At 41.7% G+C, this 18711-nt stretch overlaps 1 protein-coding gene across 1 annotated transcript in view; it reads left to right on the forward strand.

The window, feature by feature from the left end:
• Positions 1-18711, forward strand: part of nrxn2b (neurexin 2b) — a 586403-nt gene that overhangs the window by 228492 nt on the left and 339200 nt on the right. The window contains exons 8-10 of the mRNA XM_029525863.1: positions 1800-2183; positions 4161-4364; positions 7563-7589. Of these exons, the coding sequence (XP_029381723.1) occupies positions 1800-2183; positions 4161-4364; positions 7563-7589 (615 nt within the window). The remainder of the gene's footprint in view (positions 1-1799; positions 2184-4160; positions 4365-7562; positions 7590-18711) is intronic.

The following is an 18711-nucleotide window of genomic DNA, read 5'->3' on the forward strand; positions in this document are numbered from 1 at the left end:
AATATGTTTTTTTTTTTCATTACAGTAAAGAGTGTTACATAAGACATGAGACATGAAGTGGCTGTTTTAACATGAAGGAAAATGGTTAGAATCTGGCCCAACAGAGGCTACTCTGTACATCTGCATCTTGTTCACCAATGACTACCCAACAGACTGCATAAATACATGGATGCTGGTTCCATTATTGTGAAATGAAGTCAACGTTGAAGAGGCATGAACCTTCAATTCTGTCTAATGACCAACAGGGGACGTCCCTACTGGTTAAAATTAGATTGCACAGAGCAGGTCAGATTCAGCTCCACCTTTAGCTCCAAATATGGCTTCTACTGGTCTCAGAAAACCAAGAGGGTAACGGCCAAATGACGCATTGGAGGCTTCAAAACAGCAGCTCACAAACTAATGGGTGACGTCACAGGAGGTTGCCATTTGCTCACGGTGCTAACCCAGATCAAATCCCATTTTGTTGCTTAGACAACCAAAAACAGTTCAATAGAGGCGTTTTATTTTGTTTTTTCTGAGGCATCAACTGTCTTTTATGGAAGTCTTATTAATATTCTGCAGTGACTTGGCATGGTAATTTGACAAGCTTCATCAGAGTTGCTTGAAAGACTTCAGGGAAGAGTCCAGCTCGGCTAACAGACTTATTCTGTTCCAAGCAGGTAGTAAAAAAGGTTACGCTCCTCCTGCCAACATCCAGCTTGTCAGTTCAGGGAACCGCTTATCAGGGCCAAGAGATATTAGCTTTCCCTTGTTCATGCCGCTAGATACTATTTTTCTGTTGACTGCACAGACTGCTGATTTGACTTTTGGACTTCTGACCTTGATGACTGAACTCTAACATGCTTGCTACCGTGCCATACCCCCTGCTGATGTCCAAATGTATTGTACTGATATACGTGTACTTGTTTATATGTTTTTTTCTACCCTGGCCTTTCGACATTGATCAGACATACACTCATCAATCTCTAGATACATTCTGTAGGAGGTTTCACTGATTTAGTGTCAAAAATTTAGCCGAAAATTGATCTCTAAGACATATAAATCAAACTGACTGTCCACACACCAAAAATAATAAGTAAGTTTTTTGATTATTAAGAATGATATGCCTGGATGTATTTGCTCAGGGAAGTTTATTTTTCATACCTTAGTATTGTGTTCCGATGTCTCTGCCTGAGTGTGGGTGAATCGGGAGAATCACGCTTCAGTGTGTGGCATCTGATGAATGATCTGTAGGTGGGGAAGCACCTTGGACATTATATCTCACCCTAATGGCATCTTATAATGAGGGAGGGTGTGAGCGAGTGTCTGCGTGTGTGCACGCATGCATGTGATCTTGCTGCTGCTCCTGCTGTAATTGGCTTTTAATAGAAAATTAAGACAGAGTCGTTAATCACAGAAGGAGAGAGGCCCTTTTGTTTCACCCACTCCCTGCTGCATTCTGCTTCCCTTCTCCTCCATTTAGCCTATTACAGACACATTAGGCACACATACATACACACACACACACACACACACACACATGCACTCAGTGGCATACTCCAGTCATCTTTTTTACTTGCTTTTTGTCTGTCTGGTTCTTGTCCCTAAATTATCCACTTACTGCCACTCTTCCCCATCCATTCACTTACTTGCCCTCTCACTCATCCATTTGCTCTCCTGTCCGATCACCCACCAATCCAGACCACACAGCCTCCATTGTTAGCACCTTCTTTGAGTTAAAATACACGTAAATGGCACAGAAATTATGCACATAAGGTCAAATTAATATCCGCAATGTCATTTTTGCCTCTGTCTTTTAGGATCGATCTCAGTTAACAGCCGCAGCATGCCCTTCAGCTCCCCAGAGGGCAGTGAAATCCTGGACCTGGACAGTGATATGTACCTGGGGGGGTTGCCCGAGTCTAAGTCAGACCTTATTCTGCCACCAGAGGTTTGGACAGCGCTGCTCAACTATGGCTACGTAGGCTGCGTTCGCGATCTCTTCATCGACGGCAAGAGCCGCGACGTCCGTCGTCTGGCCGAGATCCAGAGTTCGCTGGGTGTCAGCAGCTTCTGCACCCGGGAGCTTCAGAAGAGGTGCAGCAGTGCACCCTGCGGCAACGGAGGACTGTGCAAGGAGGGCTGGAACCGTTACATTTGTGACTGCACCGGCACCGGATACCTGGGTACCAACTGTGAGATTGGTAAGTGAGGCAATGGTGAGGACAGCAAGTCGATGTAGGGGTGAAGGGATGAAGGCTTTCAAGGCATGAGTCAGTTCTCAACAGTACGCTATTGTTGTATAAATAATTCAGTATAAAATGGAACAATACACACAAGCCTTCAACAATTAAGGCAACGTCTACTGCAGTATCAGGGAATCACAGATGGCCCTAACATGAATGAATGAAAATCTGCGTAGTCACAAATGTCCTGCACACAATCAAATCTCCCAGAATAAGAAAACAAGTGTAGAGAGAACAATTTCAGCACATTTGGCAATATGCTTCCTTGTATTTGAAACAGCCAAGCAGCTGCTGTATTGTAGGGGCAAGAGCTCCACAGGGACCCGTGTGTGAACCTAATGCCACCCAAGGCTGAGTGGTATTGTGGCCCAATGACTGAGAGAGAGAAAGGAGGGCAGGGTGGTCAGATGTTGAAGCTGAAGCTCCGAGAGGCTGGCAGCAGCTCGGAGCTCGGGAGAGCAGCCAGGCCTGCGGCTACCATCTGTGCCAGTCACGCAAAAAAAAAAAAAAAAAAAAAACAGGTGCCACGTCCGCCACTATGATGCAAGGTGAGGCTGTCGAATAGCCCCACGCATGTCTGATTCATGCCAATTAGCTGCAGACGCCTCACTTCATGGTTTGTCTTTGCAAGTGCCTGAGGGTGAGTCAGCCATGACAGTGTGGGAATATGAGGGACAAGGAGGGTAATGAGGGAAGGAGAGATTGGATTCAAATCACGACATTGGAGGTAGAGGATGGAACGTCTTTATTTTGAAGGCTGATATTTTAACAGTTGTGTCTTTGGATGCTAGCATGACAGGTGGCTTTTCAGTGATACTCTTCTGCCATCTCGTGGAGCTCCATGTTACTGCGGCAGAGTGGATCCTGCAAGTTACTCACCACGTATTGCTCAGTGTGCATCTATTAACAGGGTTAAGGGACAATCCGTGGTATTAACTAGATGAAGGGAACTAAAATGATATTAAATTAAAACCCCTGAGTTTGACAACAAATACAGCCTTTGTGTGATGATGTTGTGTGTACGTATGAATCTGTGTTGTCCACTTTTTTTTTTTTTTTTTACAATCCTGCTTGCACCAGTTTGCCCATCCACAGCAGGGTTTTTTCCCCTGGATCTTCTAGCATCATGTCGATACACACTCTCAAAATCTGAATGTGTGACGTAGCCCCGTGACAATGACTCACGTTAGTTGATGGGAACGCGTATTGACCCGCACTACAAAATGAGAGCGGTCCTCCGGGAGCTGTCGCTCTTCTCAGCGGTTTATTTTCAGCATGGCTAACTTTAAAGAGCATAACAGCATGTGGTAAAGACGGTGACTAAGGACGAGTCAGACAGAAGCTGAACCTTTGTTTTTGACACTTCCCTGTGATTTATAATTACATTTTGTATTTTCTCTGAACATTTCCTATTTGTTTTCCTCATTATAATCATTATAGGACAATTTATAATGAGTCTCATCTGATGAAAATGTCATGGGCATGTAAGAAAAATATATTAATGTTCTGCGCACTTTGCTTGACACAAGTGAAGCTAGGGCAATTACAAGGTTTACAATATAGACAACAACATACAAAGGCCTAGAGTTGTTGAATTCACACGTAGATACCCTCTTACATGCCTGAGGAGTTAAGCAGTTTGATCAAAGTTAAAAATGTTGATGTCATGTTATGGATTTGACATGCAAAAACTATTTTATTAAGCTGGGGTTTCATTGCATTACGACAGCAATTTATTACATACAAAGGCAAATGGTCTTTCTGTTGTGTGTTGATATAGTGTGTGTAATGTCTGTAATGTGGTGTTTTTGTCCAGTCATTTACATACACATTGAATTTGAGAAATGTTTTCACTGATGCCATCATCTAGTTTGTCACTCTTTTACTGTCTGAGATTATCTGAGTTCCGCTTTGTCACCCCTCACCCCCATGCAGAGGCGACGGTGCTGAGCTACGATGGCAGCATGTACCTGAAGATCATCATGCCAGTCACCATGCACACTGAGGCCGAAGACGTGGCGCTGCGGTTCATGTCCCAGCGGGCCTATGGCTTGCTCATGGCCACCACCTCCAAGGAGTCAGCGGACACCCTGCGGCTGGAGCTTGACGGAGGCCGAGTCAAGCTCACCGTGAACTTGGGTAGGCGGCTGTGCCTCATCGTACACGTCCCTGCTAACATTTCCCTCATCATCCTTTGTCTCCTCATCCCCATGATGTTTTCTAGTGTTGTATATTGCTGAATTTAAGGGAATGGTTTGACATTTTGAGTTTAATGCGATTATCCGTCATCAGATGGCTGGAAAAAGCTTCTAGATTTGTCCCTCAGTTCTCTTAGATTTTCTATGGAAGCTAGATTACAATTTATTTCATTTCATTGGAAAAGTTAGCAGCACAGTAAACTAACAAGCTAATTTATCAACCCATCATTATCCATAGGTTTAGATGAGAAAAGCCGACAATGCTTGAAGGGCATTCAGAGACCTGAGGTACAAATGCAGAAACTACTCATTCATAAATAAATAAATGCTTGCTGAAAAAAGATAAGGGAAAGAAAATATGAAATAAAGTGTAAAAAAAGTTATCTCGCCCACTGTGGAGAGCCACCCTGCAGACATTTCTTTTTATATTTTTCACTCCTTGTTTCATCCTGTTATTCATTGTCTTCTTTTTGTGAAGGCCCACAGCACCTCCTCTCTTTCAAAAAAAAAAAAAAAAAAAAAAGCTCCATCTTTAGCAGTGTCCCTGGCCCAACCCCAAGACCTAACCCACTAACCTGTCTCTATAGTTTTCATAGGTGGTCTTGCTCGTGTCTCGCTCCTCCTGACAGTTCTGCTCTATTCCTTTCAAATTGGAGTTCGCTGAGGGCCGGTAGGCTCTGCCTCTGCCCAGCAGCAGAGCTTAGAGGAGATACGAGGTCTCGTCATTGGTAATTACAGATGAGTTCAGAGACGGAGTGGATGTAAAGAGGTCTTAAAGGCAATCGTCATGGCAGAGAAGGTCAGCGAAATTGTAGAGTACGGATTGTAAGATGGACGGTTTCAAAGAGAGCAAAATCATTGCCTCTAATAAAAGACTGCATGAGAGCAGACCTTTTAACTTATTAAAATTACACTACTATGAATACTAGCCTTCTGGAGATGATGGGTATAACCTTCAAGCTCAGACGGACTTTGAGCTCTCGGTGGACTGGGAGGAGCACCCTGGAATACGGGAGTCAAAGCCACCGTAGAGACAGGGAGTGGGTGGTGTGAAACAGAAAGGTGGCCATTCCACTTTTTCTATCCCTCTCTCTCTCTAGCTGTCGGTCATATATCCTCTCCCTCTCTATTACTATCACTCACAAACATGCCACTGGGCAAAGATGGAACTTTTCATCCCTTCAATGGCGTGTATGTCTGCGGCCCTCGGATTGAACAGTCAGAGAGACCGGCTCATGGCTGTAGTTGCACATCGGCCCAACCACACACTCACAACTAATCCATAAAGTCTAAATCTTCACAAAAACAAAACATAAATGGTTCTATTTCTGCTTAAATGGCACCTCAAAATCAGTCACACTGACAGTGTCGCTACAACTCCACAGCTCAGGATTTTTATCGTGCTCCCACAAAGTGAAATGCATCAGTAAGGAGCTTCCCCCTTTAGGCTTAAGACAAATAAAATACTGCCAATTAATAACCACTAGCTGTTTTTATTTCAAACATTTAGCTCTAATGATAATGATTGGTAACAGATAGGAGCAATAACCTGCTCAGTGAGCTCTGTGTCAGCTGAAGGTAACAGAATCAGATGACACACAGCGGCTGCGGTGCAATCAGACTTCCTTTAATCAATTATCATAATATACAACCCCTTCCGCCACCTCTACAGACTGACGCCGGTTCCTGGCTGTTTGTGTCCACTATTCTGTAGCGGTTGACAGCTCGAGACCACAACCCAACCACACCACCACGTGCACACGCCCTTCTCAGCCACCAGATGGAGCAGAATAGTCTTGAATTTGTTTGAAAATACCTCATTCTGTGGGGAATAATTTGATACTTCACTGATTCAGACACTAAACAAGAGGATGTTTACAGATACTGAACCTTTCAGTACTAGAATAAAGCTTCCTTACAAACCTTTTATTTATGTTGCACACATCATAGATCAGGGTCTTATTTCTTGTGGTTTGTGCTCACTGTGAGGCGTGAGGTGGTTGGGATGTGCAGATCACCCTTTCTTGTCATTTACAGTGTTGTGATTCTGGTGCCCAAAGTACTGCAGAAGGCAAACGCTTCTCCAATTATCCTTGCATATCTTTGCAAAGTGGGCTAAAGTTACACGTGCAAGACACAGGATCTGGTCTCAAGGGCGCATTTGTACACAGTGTGAACATAATGGCTTTGCCTGTGCATTTAAAATACTTGTCAGGAATGTCAACACCTGACACCTGACCCAAAATAGGTTAAAGAGGTTGAAATTATAAGACTCTATTGGAAAAGAAGTTCATCATTTATTTATGATATTTGAACACTTGCATGCTTTATATTGCTTTATTATGATTATTATGATTTCCAAAAGAAACGACACGAACATGTGATATACAGGACATTGTATAAAAACAAAGGATGAAAAGAAGCTATGCAAAATGTCTGATGCTCAGTATTTCAGTTTAGCACACCAGATACACAATTAGCAGCCGTGGAATCACATTTATTTTTAGTATGTGCCTGTATTTTTTATGTATTTATTAAGTTTATTTTAATTAGTACCCCGGTTTCCTTTGGCCTTCCAATGACATACGGGTTTAGGTTAATTGGTGACTCCAAATTGTCCGTAGGTCTGAGTGAGGGCATGAGTGGCTGTGTCTCTGTATTTTGGCCCTGTGAAGGACTGGCGACCTGTCCAGGGTGTACCCCACCCATGCCCAATGTGAGCTGGAATTGGACCCAGCACCCCCTGTGACCCAGAAGTAGATGATGAATGACTGAATGAATTTTAATCATTATAAAAATATCGTATATAATGTTACACCAAAGTGTCCTTACCACGCAGAGCCCATGCTGAAAGTCTTGCCTTCTGATGTGCTTAGGGGGGAATATTGGGTGGAAAGAGGGATGGATGGATGAAGGGACTGACATGGAAAAAGGGTGACCCTGACTCAGAGCCTGTCCCCGGATGGTGGCCTGGTGCTTGGTTGTCTGCAGAATGTACCTTGAAGGATGTAAAATGTCTGTTTTTTTTCTCTCTCTCTCTTTGTCACTTTATGCCTCCTCTTTCTTCTTTCTCTCTCTCTTTCTGTTTTTTTTTTTTTTTTTTTTTTTGAACTCACCATTTCGCTCTCTCTCTCGCCAGATTGTATCAGGATAGACTGTAGCCTCAGTAAGTGGTTCTATCCATTTTTCTGACTAAAACGTATGTCTCTCTCATCTTTATCCTGTGCATTTGCCCTTTTCTGAGTGACATCTCTTTACCCACATCGCCACCCTTCACTCTATATTTACCTTTCAAGTATTGCTTAATTGCACCATTTCTCTCTTTGCGTTTGTATATTTGCACTCCCCACATTTCTTTGTTCAATAAATGATCTCAGTTGTATTTTTCTTATTTCCATAAATCCTTTTCACTTTAGTTTTCCCCGTTTTTGTCAGAGACGTAATCAATGTTTCACTCACATAATTGTCACGATTGTTCATCCTGCAAACCTTTTTGCTTGTCTGTCACATGCAGCCATGAAATTATTCCCTTGGCGCTCCCCTGATTATTACCTACTCTTTTAATTTTCCTGTCAACTGCCCCCCAAAAACACACTCAGAAAAGAGCAACTTGACAACTTGACCCCCCCCCCCCCCCACCGCCCACCCCATTGAATGTTCCTATTTTCTATTATGCAGCGCTGAGTGTCCGCTCCACTTGGCTGCACACGCAGGTGTTGCTTCTTTTGTTATGTGGGACAAACTGTAGTTTTTGCCCCCAGAAAGCTGATTTCTTATCCTCTTAAGAGGTGGCAGCACCTGGTGTGCAGTTGTTTTCAGAGAAAGGTAATGTTTTTCTGCCCCATGCTGACAGAAAGGTAGCAAACAGTTATTTCTATCATGGGCACTGACAATTGAGCAACTAGCCCACAGGTAAGTGGACCCAGCCAAGGTGACAAAAGACTGGAGAAAACCTCATGTTTGCAACAGTGATTGCGTGTCTGTGTGTACGTTGATTATTTATGGGGCTTTTTGTGTGCGTGGAAAGGTGAGGATGTGACTTTGATGAACCTCTAACATCAGCTGAGGAGACATTCTTATTTGTCCTCCTACCCTCAAAAAAGGCGCCTTTAGTATTTTCAGAGAATGCAGCTGAATATCTATTGAGTTATTTGTTCGTGCCATGAATTTGCAGACATGGGAGTGCAGCAACTTTATATAAGGAAATTAGTTTACATTTGGCTTTAAAGGTAATCAGTGGTGAGGCCTGTGTCAGACAAGTTCAACAAACCAAGGATTGTGAAAAGTTATGAACTTGAGAGGCAGAGAGTTGCATGTGTTTTTTTTTTTTTTTTGTTTGCTTGTTTGTTTGTTTGTTTTTTTCGCTGCCTAGCTCCTATTTCTGCAGGATTTCTCCTGAGGCCTGCTCTGCAAAGCTGAATTTGGGGTTGGCAAAAAAGTCCAGGTTTAATCCTGCATTGTTTGAAATTCTTTATTAGGAATAACCCCTTGAGAAGTACCATATCATTTTTGAGGGGATACTAAACACAAAAACAATTATACATTACAAGACAGGACAAAAACAGCATAAAAAACAAGCAACAAACAAAACAATAGGCACTGAGTAGTGGTAAAAGTTGGATATCTGAAATCAACTGAACATATTTGGAATAGAGACTAATTGTTTGGGTGATTCATTATGCAGTACCAGCAGTGGGATCAACAAAAGGGGAAAATCTATCAACACACTATTAATATGGAGGAATGAACAGGTACAGCGACAGCACATTTTTAAATAAACAACAAGATTATAATGATTGAGTGTCTAATGACAAATTATTCCAGTTTTAGACATAAAGGCTTTTTTAGCTATCAATTTTGTAATGACTGGAACAAAAACAAGAATTGTGTGAAGTGTCTCAAATTGTAACTGGAGGAAACTGTTGTAGTTAAGAGGGATATTTGACCTGAATATATTTGAAGATGAATTGTAACCGATGCTGCTGTCTTCTTGATGAAAGAGTGGGTCCATCAAGTATATCATACATGAGACAATATTGTGTACTGAAAGGGCAGCCAGGAATGAATCGACAGAGTCTGTTGTAAATTGTGCTGAGAGGAACAAAGGGATTTTCATATGCAACTTGATACAGTATACAACATCAGCATAGTCAAGTATTGGGAAAATGAGTTGTAGCATAATCTTAAACCTAACCTTAAAAGAGAAGATCCTCACAATATGCTCAATATGACACTTAAAAGAAAGCTCGGAGTCTCACCGTAGACCAAGTTATTCAAGGGATGACTATCAAGGCACAAGTGGTGTCTTGGTTTGGATTTGATATTTTGAGAGGTGCCAAAAATCATGAAATGAGTTTTCAGTGCTATGATGGAGCTTCACTTTCTCCTTGGCTGCATCACCATGGTGATTTATGCAGGTTAGTGGAAAAACTGAATCATTTATGACAGCCAATGCTCAGTTGAGTTCAGTTAAGCCACATTATGGAAAAGTCAGTAGTTGGTAGTTGTTGTACCCAGGATAGATATTTATTGTGGGCTCTTACTTGGCCTACAGGTAACACCTACTGCAAAGGCGTTTATTTACTGGATCACTTAAATTCTAAGAATAAAGGGATTTGTGTGATACGGTTATATAAGCCTGATGAGAAAGGTTGTTAATATTTGCGCTCAAAAGCAAAGAGTCTTATTTTGTTATGCTGATCGTTAAAATGAGAAAATGAATGTTGTCAGTGGAAGATGCCACCGTCAGGCCATACAAAAGCACTGCCATGTGAAGCTCACTCATGTTCTGTGGCTCTACTTTGTATGTGTGTCACATCTGGGCTCTTAAAATGCACTTGAACACTGTTTGCGTTCGCCTTTTTAGAGTGCCATCCAAAAACTTTAAAAGCCTCCACCAGGCATGGAAGTGGCCTCAGTGCATGATGAATTACACTACTTATACTGTGTAGCTCCACTGGCATGACACACATTCAAATAGCACCCAGAAGGAGCCCATACTCCAGTTTGACCACTAGATGTCACACAAGCACTTGGAATATTTTGTGATTTCTCTACAGGTAGGGAGGAGATGGAGACAGAAACCATAGTGCCTTTTTGTCCCACCATAGGGCTTGAAACCATTTAAATATTAGGTTACGGATATTATTGTAAATTATATATTTATTATATGGTGTTTGTGTTCCAGGCAGAGTTGAATCTTCTACAGTGAGAAATATTTTGCTTGACAAACAACATTATTAAGTCCTCATAAATTCTACATGCTGCCAGGCTCCCACTAAGGTTTACTCATTGTTTTTCTTGTAATTAATTTGTTTGCGTTGAAATGGACGGGCTATTATTCATCATGCTGCTCGAGCAATAACCCATTCCCGACTTGAAGCGCAGGATTTCAGCCATTTTCGCAAGTTACATTTTATTTAACCTTTATATTTCATGGTTGACTGAACACTCTTGTCCAGCAGTGCCCCTGCTCTGTGGCCACTCAGTCACACACAACACTATATAAAAGCACCCCACAATACTAGTGTCTGAGTGTATAAGGTAAAGGGGGTGAGACCATAAAAAAGAAAAAAAAAAAAAAACAAGAGGGAGCACAAACCAGGCAGACAACAATTTATTCAGTGCAATGGCATCTCTCGGTCGATTCACTCTCCAGAGTCCTACAGTAACTAAAGCCTTGAATTTGTGTCAGAAAATCACAGTAACAAAGTCTCTCCCCTGGCTGGTCCATGTAGATAGGTTGCTTTTTCTTTTTCTTTTTTTTTTTACTTTTTCTTCCTCATATTTTTTTAAGCTTTAGAGGCAGAAGCCAACAAAATAAAACCTAAGCACGGAGGGCAGCACTAGTGATGTAGCTCATACTGTACACCATACACAGCATACACACACAGACTGAAATGGCCAGTCAAGAATAAAGCATGTAATAATGAATTTCCATCATCTCTGCCATAGAGGGCAAACTCGAATGTAATATTCTCAGCTCCATGCATGTAAGGTAACTACTGGCATGTCCAGGGTCATTTCTCTAGGGCAACAGAGCATATGTATATGTACACGGAACAGGATAGCTGGATATGGTTCCATGCCAAGCTCATTAAAATGGCATGCAAAAATGAAAGAGAACAAAAATCTAATGTTTTACACATGATTTTAACATCACATCATAAAACTGTGGAGCTTCAAATCAGTTTGGCTGCATTTGAGGGAAAAAAAGAGGGAATTCTTTTGAATCATCAGGGAGTAACGCAAACGTACGAGCAAAGAAGCATATTGTTTTGTTTCTCCCTCCCTGCTGCTACATCTAAAGTTCTTCAGCCACTGACCTTTCTGACCTTTTTATTCCCAGACGTTGGACTGCTCAGAAGGTAAAGTATCAACCTGATGGTGTTTTTGATGCAGCAAATCGTAACCCTATCCTCTGACCTTAATACAACTAGATATAATAGCGGACGGAAGCTATACAGCCTTCAGCTCTGTTAAGGTCAGGATGTCAGGGTGATGATATCTGTTTGGAAAGTGGCCTTTCAACAGCCAGCAACACCTACTCTTAGCGATGGATGGGATGCGATCTGGCGTGACATATGGCAAGCATGTGGGGAGCGAGTACCCCATCTGCTAATGTCAAACCCTTTGGCTTATCCACCTGAAAGTAGGCACTTCAACAGAAATGAAATGATTAAATTTTTCCTCAAAAAACCCAAAATGTTAAATAAATCACAACATCATGGAAAAATCACCTTTGATGTGTCTGCTTCAGGTTGACGGATAACACTATCTCACCCATTAGTTAGGCTATTTTTGTCTGTCCATGGTGACTAAAACGCTTGTTTGAGCTGAGGGGAAGTTCTTGAATCTGCTTAATGAAACATTGAAGATTGACTGCAAGTCCGTGACAGGACGGGAACTTGGGTGTCCTGTTTAAAAGTCTAATGCTTGTCTATCCACCTCCTCCCTGACTGGCACAGGACTTGGCACTGGGTGTCAGTTGCGGGGTGTCAGCTCATCCAGTGTGAATCTAAATCCTAGCATTACTGCGTTGCACAGGGAATGATTAGATATTCCTACAGTGCAAATGGTGCCAAGCCAAGAAGGCTTAAAAGAAGTGAGCATTAAAAGCCCTCAAAACCGATTTTCTTAGCCATCCTCTTATTGTAAGCAGCAGAGTCTGATGCCATAATTATTTACATCCCCTTGAATTTACTGCCCGTGGATGCAAATTATTTAATTTCTAAACACATTATCAGTCGCTTTCAGAGGCATCGGATGGAAATTAATGATGTCGGAGAAAGCTTTACTTTTCAATAAATATGGACAGCAGTTATGATGTGCGAGAAACTTTTTTGTTTTATTACAAACCTGCTTACACTTACTGACTAAATTAGGATCATCTCAACACTTAACTGTGCGATGAAGGTGGCCGCTCAGTTACTATTAAATATTAGAAGCAAATATTGGGATTAAAATTCTATGCAAATTTGGGGGAAATCCAAATAATGATTTTACGCTTTCATGAAGTGTATATGCAAAGCGCTTGTTTGCTATTCGTATCACAATCTTATTTCAACGCTTCACTAGGCAAACAGGCTCTTTCTAGTGCACCTGCTGTACACTGTTGTGATGTATCTTTGCATGTTCGGAAAAACTGCTCTTATCCTCTTTTCCACTAAATTGTGTTTTAGTGAAAAATCCATCTTTGTGAGAGTGAGTCAGACAAACAGGATAGTTCCTGAAGCCAATGAGGTGAGGTGAGTGGTAACAGTGATTTGAAGATAGAGCCAGAGCCTTTGTTACGCTTTTGTAATTTTTCCCAATTTGTTCTACTCCCTGTGCACTAATATTTTCTACTCAGTAATGTGAGCAAAAACTGATCTAATCTGATATTAGCGTCCATGATTGGACAGTTATGCTAATTTGTTTTTATATTCACTCACTGATTTAACAAAAAAGAAAAAATCCACTAATGATGGAGAGAAGTGTTTACGGTCTGTCACCAAAGTGAGACATTGCTAAACTTGAGTAAAGAATAATGGTGGCAATTTACACTGTGTTCACTAACTGATGTCGTCAGTTCCACTTTTTAAAGAGGAGCTGCAGTGATCAGTATTATCGAGGCTTCCAGTTTGTAATTTCCCTTATACCATCTTGGTTTTTATAAACTAGAAGAAACCAAGTTTGGAGGACAATGTGTAGCTGAGGAGGTGAGAGGGGGCTGTCTGACCTGCTTTGTACTATGTCCTGATTATCAGACAGGTCACTGTGTGTGATACAGTCTCTTATTTGCAATAGAGCCACACTCTTTAGTGCCTTCCCTGCTTTATGCATGGGCCAGCATGCACCAAATCATATTGATTTTCACTTAGTAGTAACTAAATCCTTCAGTATCTTTTTTCAATGACCTACTCCCAATCCTATAATTGAGTAATTTTCCAGCTAAATGAGCTTGGGTCTGCATTTTTAGCCTCTTTATTTAACAATACCAGAGACCAATAGCAGTGGCGCACTGATGAGTAACTGCTGCGAGGGATGAGAGAATTTCCATCCAAAGCTGTCACAGGAATGTGCCCCCCCCCAACAAACGCAGATTCACATGGATGCTCACATGCCTTCACAGATGCATTTATTACATATTGTGGGCAGAGACAGCTGAAATTTAAGTACACACAAACACTCACACACACGATTAAATTCAGCAGAAGTCAACACCTCCCTAAATCTCCCTAGCTGCTTCCATCCGTGTTGTCAGGTGTTGCCCCCCTCCCCTGTGTGTTTTTCATAGCCATCACTCAGTACACATGTTGAGAGAGAGCAGGTATCACGGCCATTTCAATATTGAATGGATGGTTTTGTTCACGCTGTTTATTGTGTTGAATTGCTTTCTTATCTCGCACCCCAGCCTTCTCTGACTCGTCTCAGAGCAGATGGCTGTCTTACTTTGTCAGTGAATCACAAATATTGAATTTGAATGAATATCCAATCACTCACTTAAATCGTGAGTCATCGCGTCCTCCCTCAGCCAAATAGATGTCAGAGACGGATTTGCTGTCAACTCTACCAGCTGCCCTCTGCACGCACAACCTTCTCCAGTTATAGAAGTTTAAGCATAGGCTGGGGTTAAACTGTCTAACATTTATTTTGGAGATGCTTGGATTAGGATTTGATTTTTAAATGCAATTTAATGCTCCAATGGAGGATAGCCCTTTTTATTTAATGTTCATTTTATCCTCCAAAACTCCAGGCCAAATGTGATGCAATGAGCCAATGAGAGGAGTTTATTATTAACATAATGTTTTGGATCTGTGCATCCCTCAGAGACAGGGAAGCATCTGATATAAATAGATTCATGTTAAAAGCAATCATCTAGTTCAGCGGTGGACAGCAGCAATTAATTGCACGTTTCCCAGCAGTTAACAAGTTCAAACATAATTAACAGTGGTCTGTATAGGACTAGCACACTGCTAAGCACGAGTTAGACAGTACATAGTCAGAAAACTTGATGGATATATGCAGCCCTGCTTTCAGTGGCCTGGAAGCGGCATGCTGTCACACAGTCATCTTTAAAAGGCGGGAGGGGGGGGGGGCATACACATAAATATCTGCTCCATGGATGCAAAATCATTTAATTTCCACACATTTTATCATAGTTTGCTCTTTGCATGTTTTAATGGAAATGAACCAAATGCCTCTTAAAATGTTAAACAGAAGTGACCTAATAAAGAAGAGCTTTGAAGCCTATGTGAACTTCAAAGGAATATGCGATCAGGACATTTTCCGAAGCACAGCTGGATGACAGTGTGCAAGAGGGTGTTTTGAGTGGGAGCACCAACGCGTGGTAAATTGTATCTGTACACATGTCTGCTAATGTTTACAGTATAATGTACTGTGACTTCCAGCTCGGTCACCATGCATAGTGTGAAAGGTCCCATGCTATATAAAGACAGATTACCGTGTTTCATTTGATTTTAAAGCAAGTGTAGACTCTACTTTGATACAGTGTAAGTCTCAAAGAGTTCAGTCAGCAGAGATATGCTCACAACATGAAGCTGAGGCTTAAAACTCACTGTCAGGACTTTGGTAACTTTGTGATGCCAGGAAAATGGCTGCCAATCCCAGGTGTTCTGCCCCATGTCGAGCCCACTTGGACGCATTGTAAGAATTCGCAATTCACATACTTTTATGCCTATGGTGTAGGTGAGCCAATACGAGGAGCCAGGTGAACAGTTTGGAAACTTTACTGAACTTTTAGTAGCGGGGTACATCCATGTATATATCTGAGTTTGAATATGCTATCACCATCTTACAGCACCACTCACTGGCCATACTGTGTAGTGTCTCAGTATTACTGTTATTGCATATGTCTAGAAACACAACATCTCCCCCGTTACTCATAGAAATGAACAATTTTTTGCCAAAGTGACATGAACATTTCTCTCTTGTAAGGTAACATTATCACGTAATTGAATGTTCTACATTTATCAACTTGTCAACTTGATCAACTTGTTCTATTCAGTGTTAGTTGTCCAAGCTGGTTTCTGTCTCTCTCTCTGAGCAGTTTGTCTTGTGTGGCTTCACAAGGTTCTCTGGGCAGAGAGAAAGGCGCGCTACATTCCACCTTATCCTGTCGCTCGGCATAAAGGTGCTCAGTCGTTTCTGTTGCTCCCTAGACATAGTCAGTGTATTGTCTCTCTGTCTTTCCCACATGAAAAGGCTTGCATACCCGGACTTTATCACCGACTGTGACCTTGGGAGGTCTCTCACCTTGTTTCTTGTCCGTGTAGCATTTTTAACCGCTGCCTCCACCTGGCATGCGATTGTGTAAGCTTTCTCCAGGGTGAGATCGTCCTCGGGCAGTAACTTGTCTCTCACAGCAGTGACATAAGCATATCATTTCATTTTCCATCTGTCCAAAACCACACAGTGAAACTACAGCTCTCCTGGGCTCTTGCACCATTTTAAGAGTAAAATGTAATGCTTTTGAAGACCTTTTAAGACCTCAGCAAATTAAATTTAACAGAATTTTATTATTATTATTATGACTTATTTATTTATTTTTACTTTAAGACAATTTAAATCTGGCCCCGTTGTGACTAGATGCTGCCACATACCACTGGTGAGTTCCTCCTGTCATATGCGACTCGACGGCTTTAAGACCAACGGCTTTAAGACCCTAACAAAAAAGTATTTTTGCATAATTTGCACATTGCCTCATTGTTGTTTTCAGCCGGCGCCAATCACCTCCTGAATGCATCTTCCTCCCTCCATGTGTTGTTAAATTTTCACTTCCCCGTCTTAGCTTGTTGAGCCACTTACTTCGACAACCACGGCCCTGAACGCAGCCCGACATACCGTCAACTGTTAATCGCAGAGTCTCTGTCCACCCACGGCCTTTGTGGTTAATCAAACAAATGCAAACTGTGTTTTACGGTCAACCACTGTGCTTTTCCATCGGCTCTGAATGCAACGCATGGAAATTTTATACCTATAGCAAATTTATGGTGAATTTATTTTATTTTTATTTTCTATTCTCGTACGCTAATTGTAATCTAATGTTAAATAATACTGTGTTTTGCCTGATGTTAATGCTCTTTACATTCATGTAAACAGTACATTTTTTATGTTTTTGAAATGCGCTAAAGATATTCATGACCTATTCATTACTTTTCACCATGCATTGTGGGATAGTTGTCGCAAAACATTTGGACACCACCACAAAACGACAAGCTCACTTTATAGTACACTATATAGTGATTAGGGGGTGGTTTCGGACACAGGTCATGTGTATATCTGACTTAACATGACAGCTTGTAACTGCAATTTAGCTTTGCTCCATAAGTACCGTCTTACTCACAGGCTGGGGAGAGAGATCTACTTCCCACTAACCACTCAATGACCATATTACACACAAATACCCACATCAGTGGACCAATAAGCACGGAAAATCCTTTTTTTTTTTTTTTTTTAATGGATTTTGAAAAAAATAATCAGTAAGAACCAGAATGGAGGTGAAGGTTTAAGTATTAATGCTGCCATAAAATTTTCTAAAATGAGACTCAGGTCTCCATGAGGTCATTAGCTTCGGCCAGCAGAAAAAGCTTCAAAAGGGCTTTCAAGTATTTTCTGTTTCAGACCCATGAAGTCACCATTCTTTTTCACATTTTCACCCATCTGATTGTCCATGAGTGGGTTGGTCTGAACAGAATGTGTGGTCTGAGATATGGCTGCTAAAGTAGAAAGTGACCGACCAACAAAAAGCTGGTCTTAAGCCAGCAGGCGCAGTATTTCACTGTTAATTTAAGGATGTATTACCAAGGAACTGATATACAGCAACCTAGACGGGCATGCAGAGCAGAGCGTGTGCCCGTTCACATAAGCAGAGGGCTTCCCATTCATCACCTAGACCAAATGTGTACCATAATGAGGAGGAAATTATTCACAAGTCGAGTAATGTTATGTAGAAGATGTCTGGCATTGTGATTTGTGCCATTACTGGTTTGCGGGGTTGCACAGTGATTGTCTCAGCCGTTTCCTACCCAAAAGAGTTGCTACAGGTGTGAAACAGGACAGAGGTCATTGGCAGGTCACAAGATCTAATCAACGGACAGCAAATAGAATATGATTCTGTATTAGAGACTGTGAGCAGCATAGTGGTTATGGCTTAACAGCAAGAAGTTTATGGGTATGATTCCCAGGCCCGGGGCCTTTCTGTGTGCAGTTTGTATGTTCTCCCCATGACTGTGTGGGTTTCCTGTGGGTACTCCGGTTTCCTCCCATTGTTCAAAGACACGCATGTTTGGGTTAACTGGTGACTCTAAGTTGTCTGTAGGTCTGAGTGTGAGTGGTTGTTCCATCTCTGTTTGTCTTTGTGTTGGCCCTGTGATGGACCCGTAACCTGTCTAGGATGTACCCTGCCCTTCCCCAATGTGAGCTGGGATTGGCTCCAGCACTCTCTGCAACCCAGAAACCGATAAGCAGTAGAAGATGAATGAATGAATGAAACACTGTGCCATTGTAAAGTCCACCATGATGTAAGTGCATCTGATAAGGTAAAGTGGGCTGAGTGGTACATTATATCTTATTTCAAAGCATGTGCAACTACAACTGCAACTACACAGGTGATATGGACATGGCCTGCTTGCATTTGCAGTGTTTTCTTTTGACCATATACTCTGGGCTGTTCAAATAGAGCCTGCATCTCTAAAGTTGAATTACTAGTAAGATGTCAACTGAGCATTTCATGTTGTGACTTTTCTGGAGTTCTAGAGGTCTTTTCAATGAAGTCTAGTCTCCTT

The sequence above is a fragment of the Echeneis naucrates genome, chromosome 18, assembly GCF_900963305.1.
Source record: "Echeneis naucrates chromosome 18, fEcheNa1.1, whole genome shotgun sequence".
Lineage (NCBI taxonomy): Eukaryota > Metazoa > Chordata > Actinopteri > Carangiformes > Echeneidae > Echeneis > Echeneis naucrates.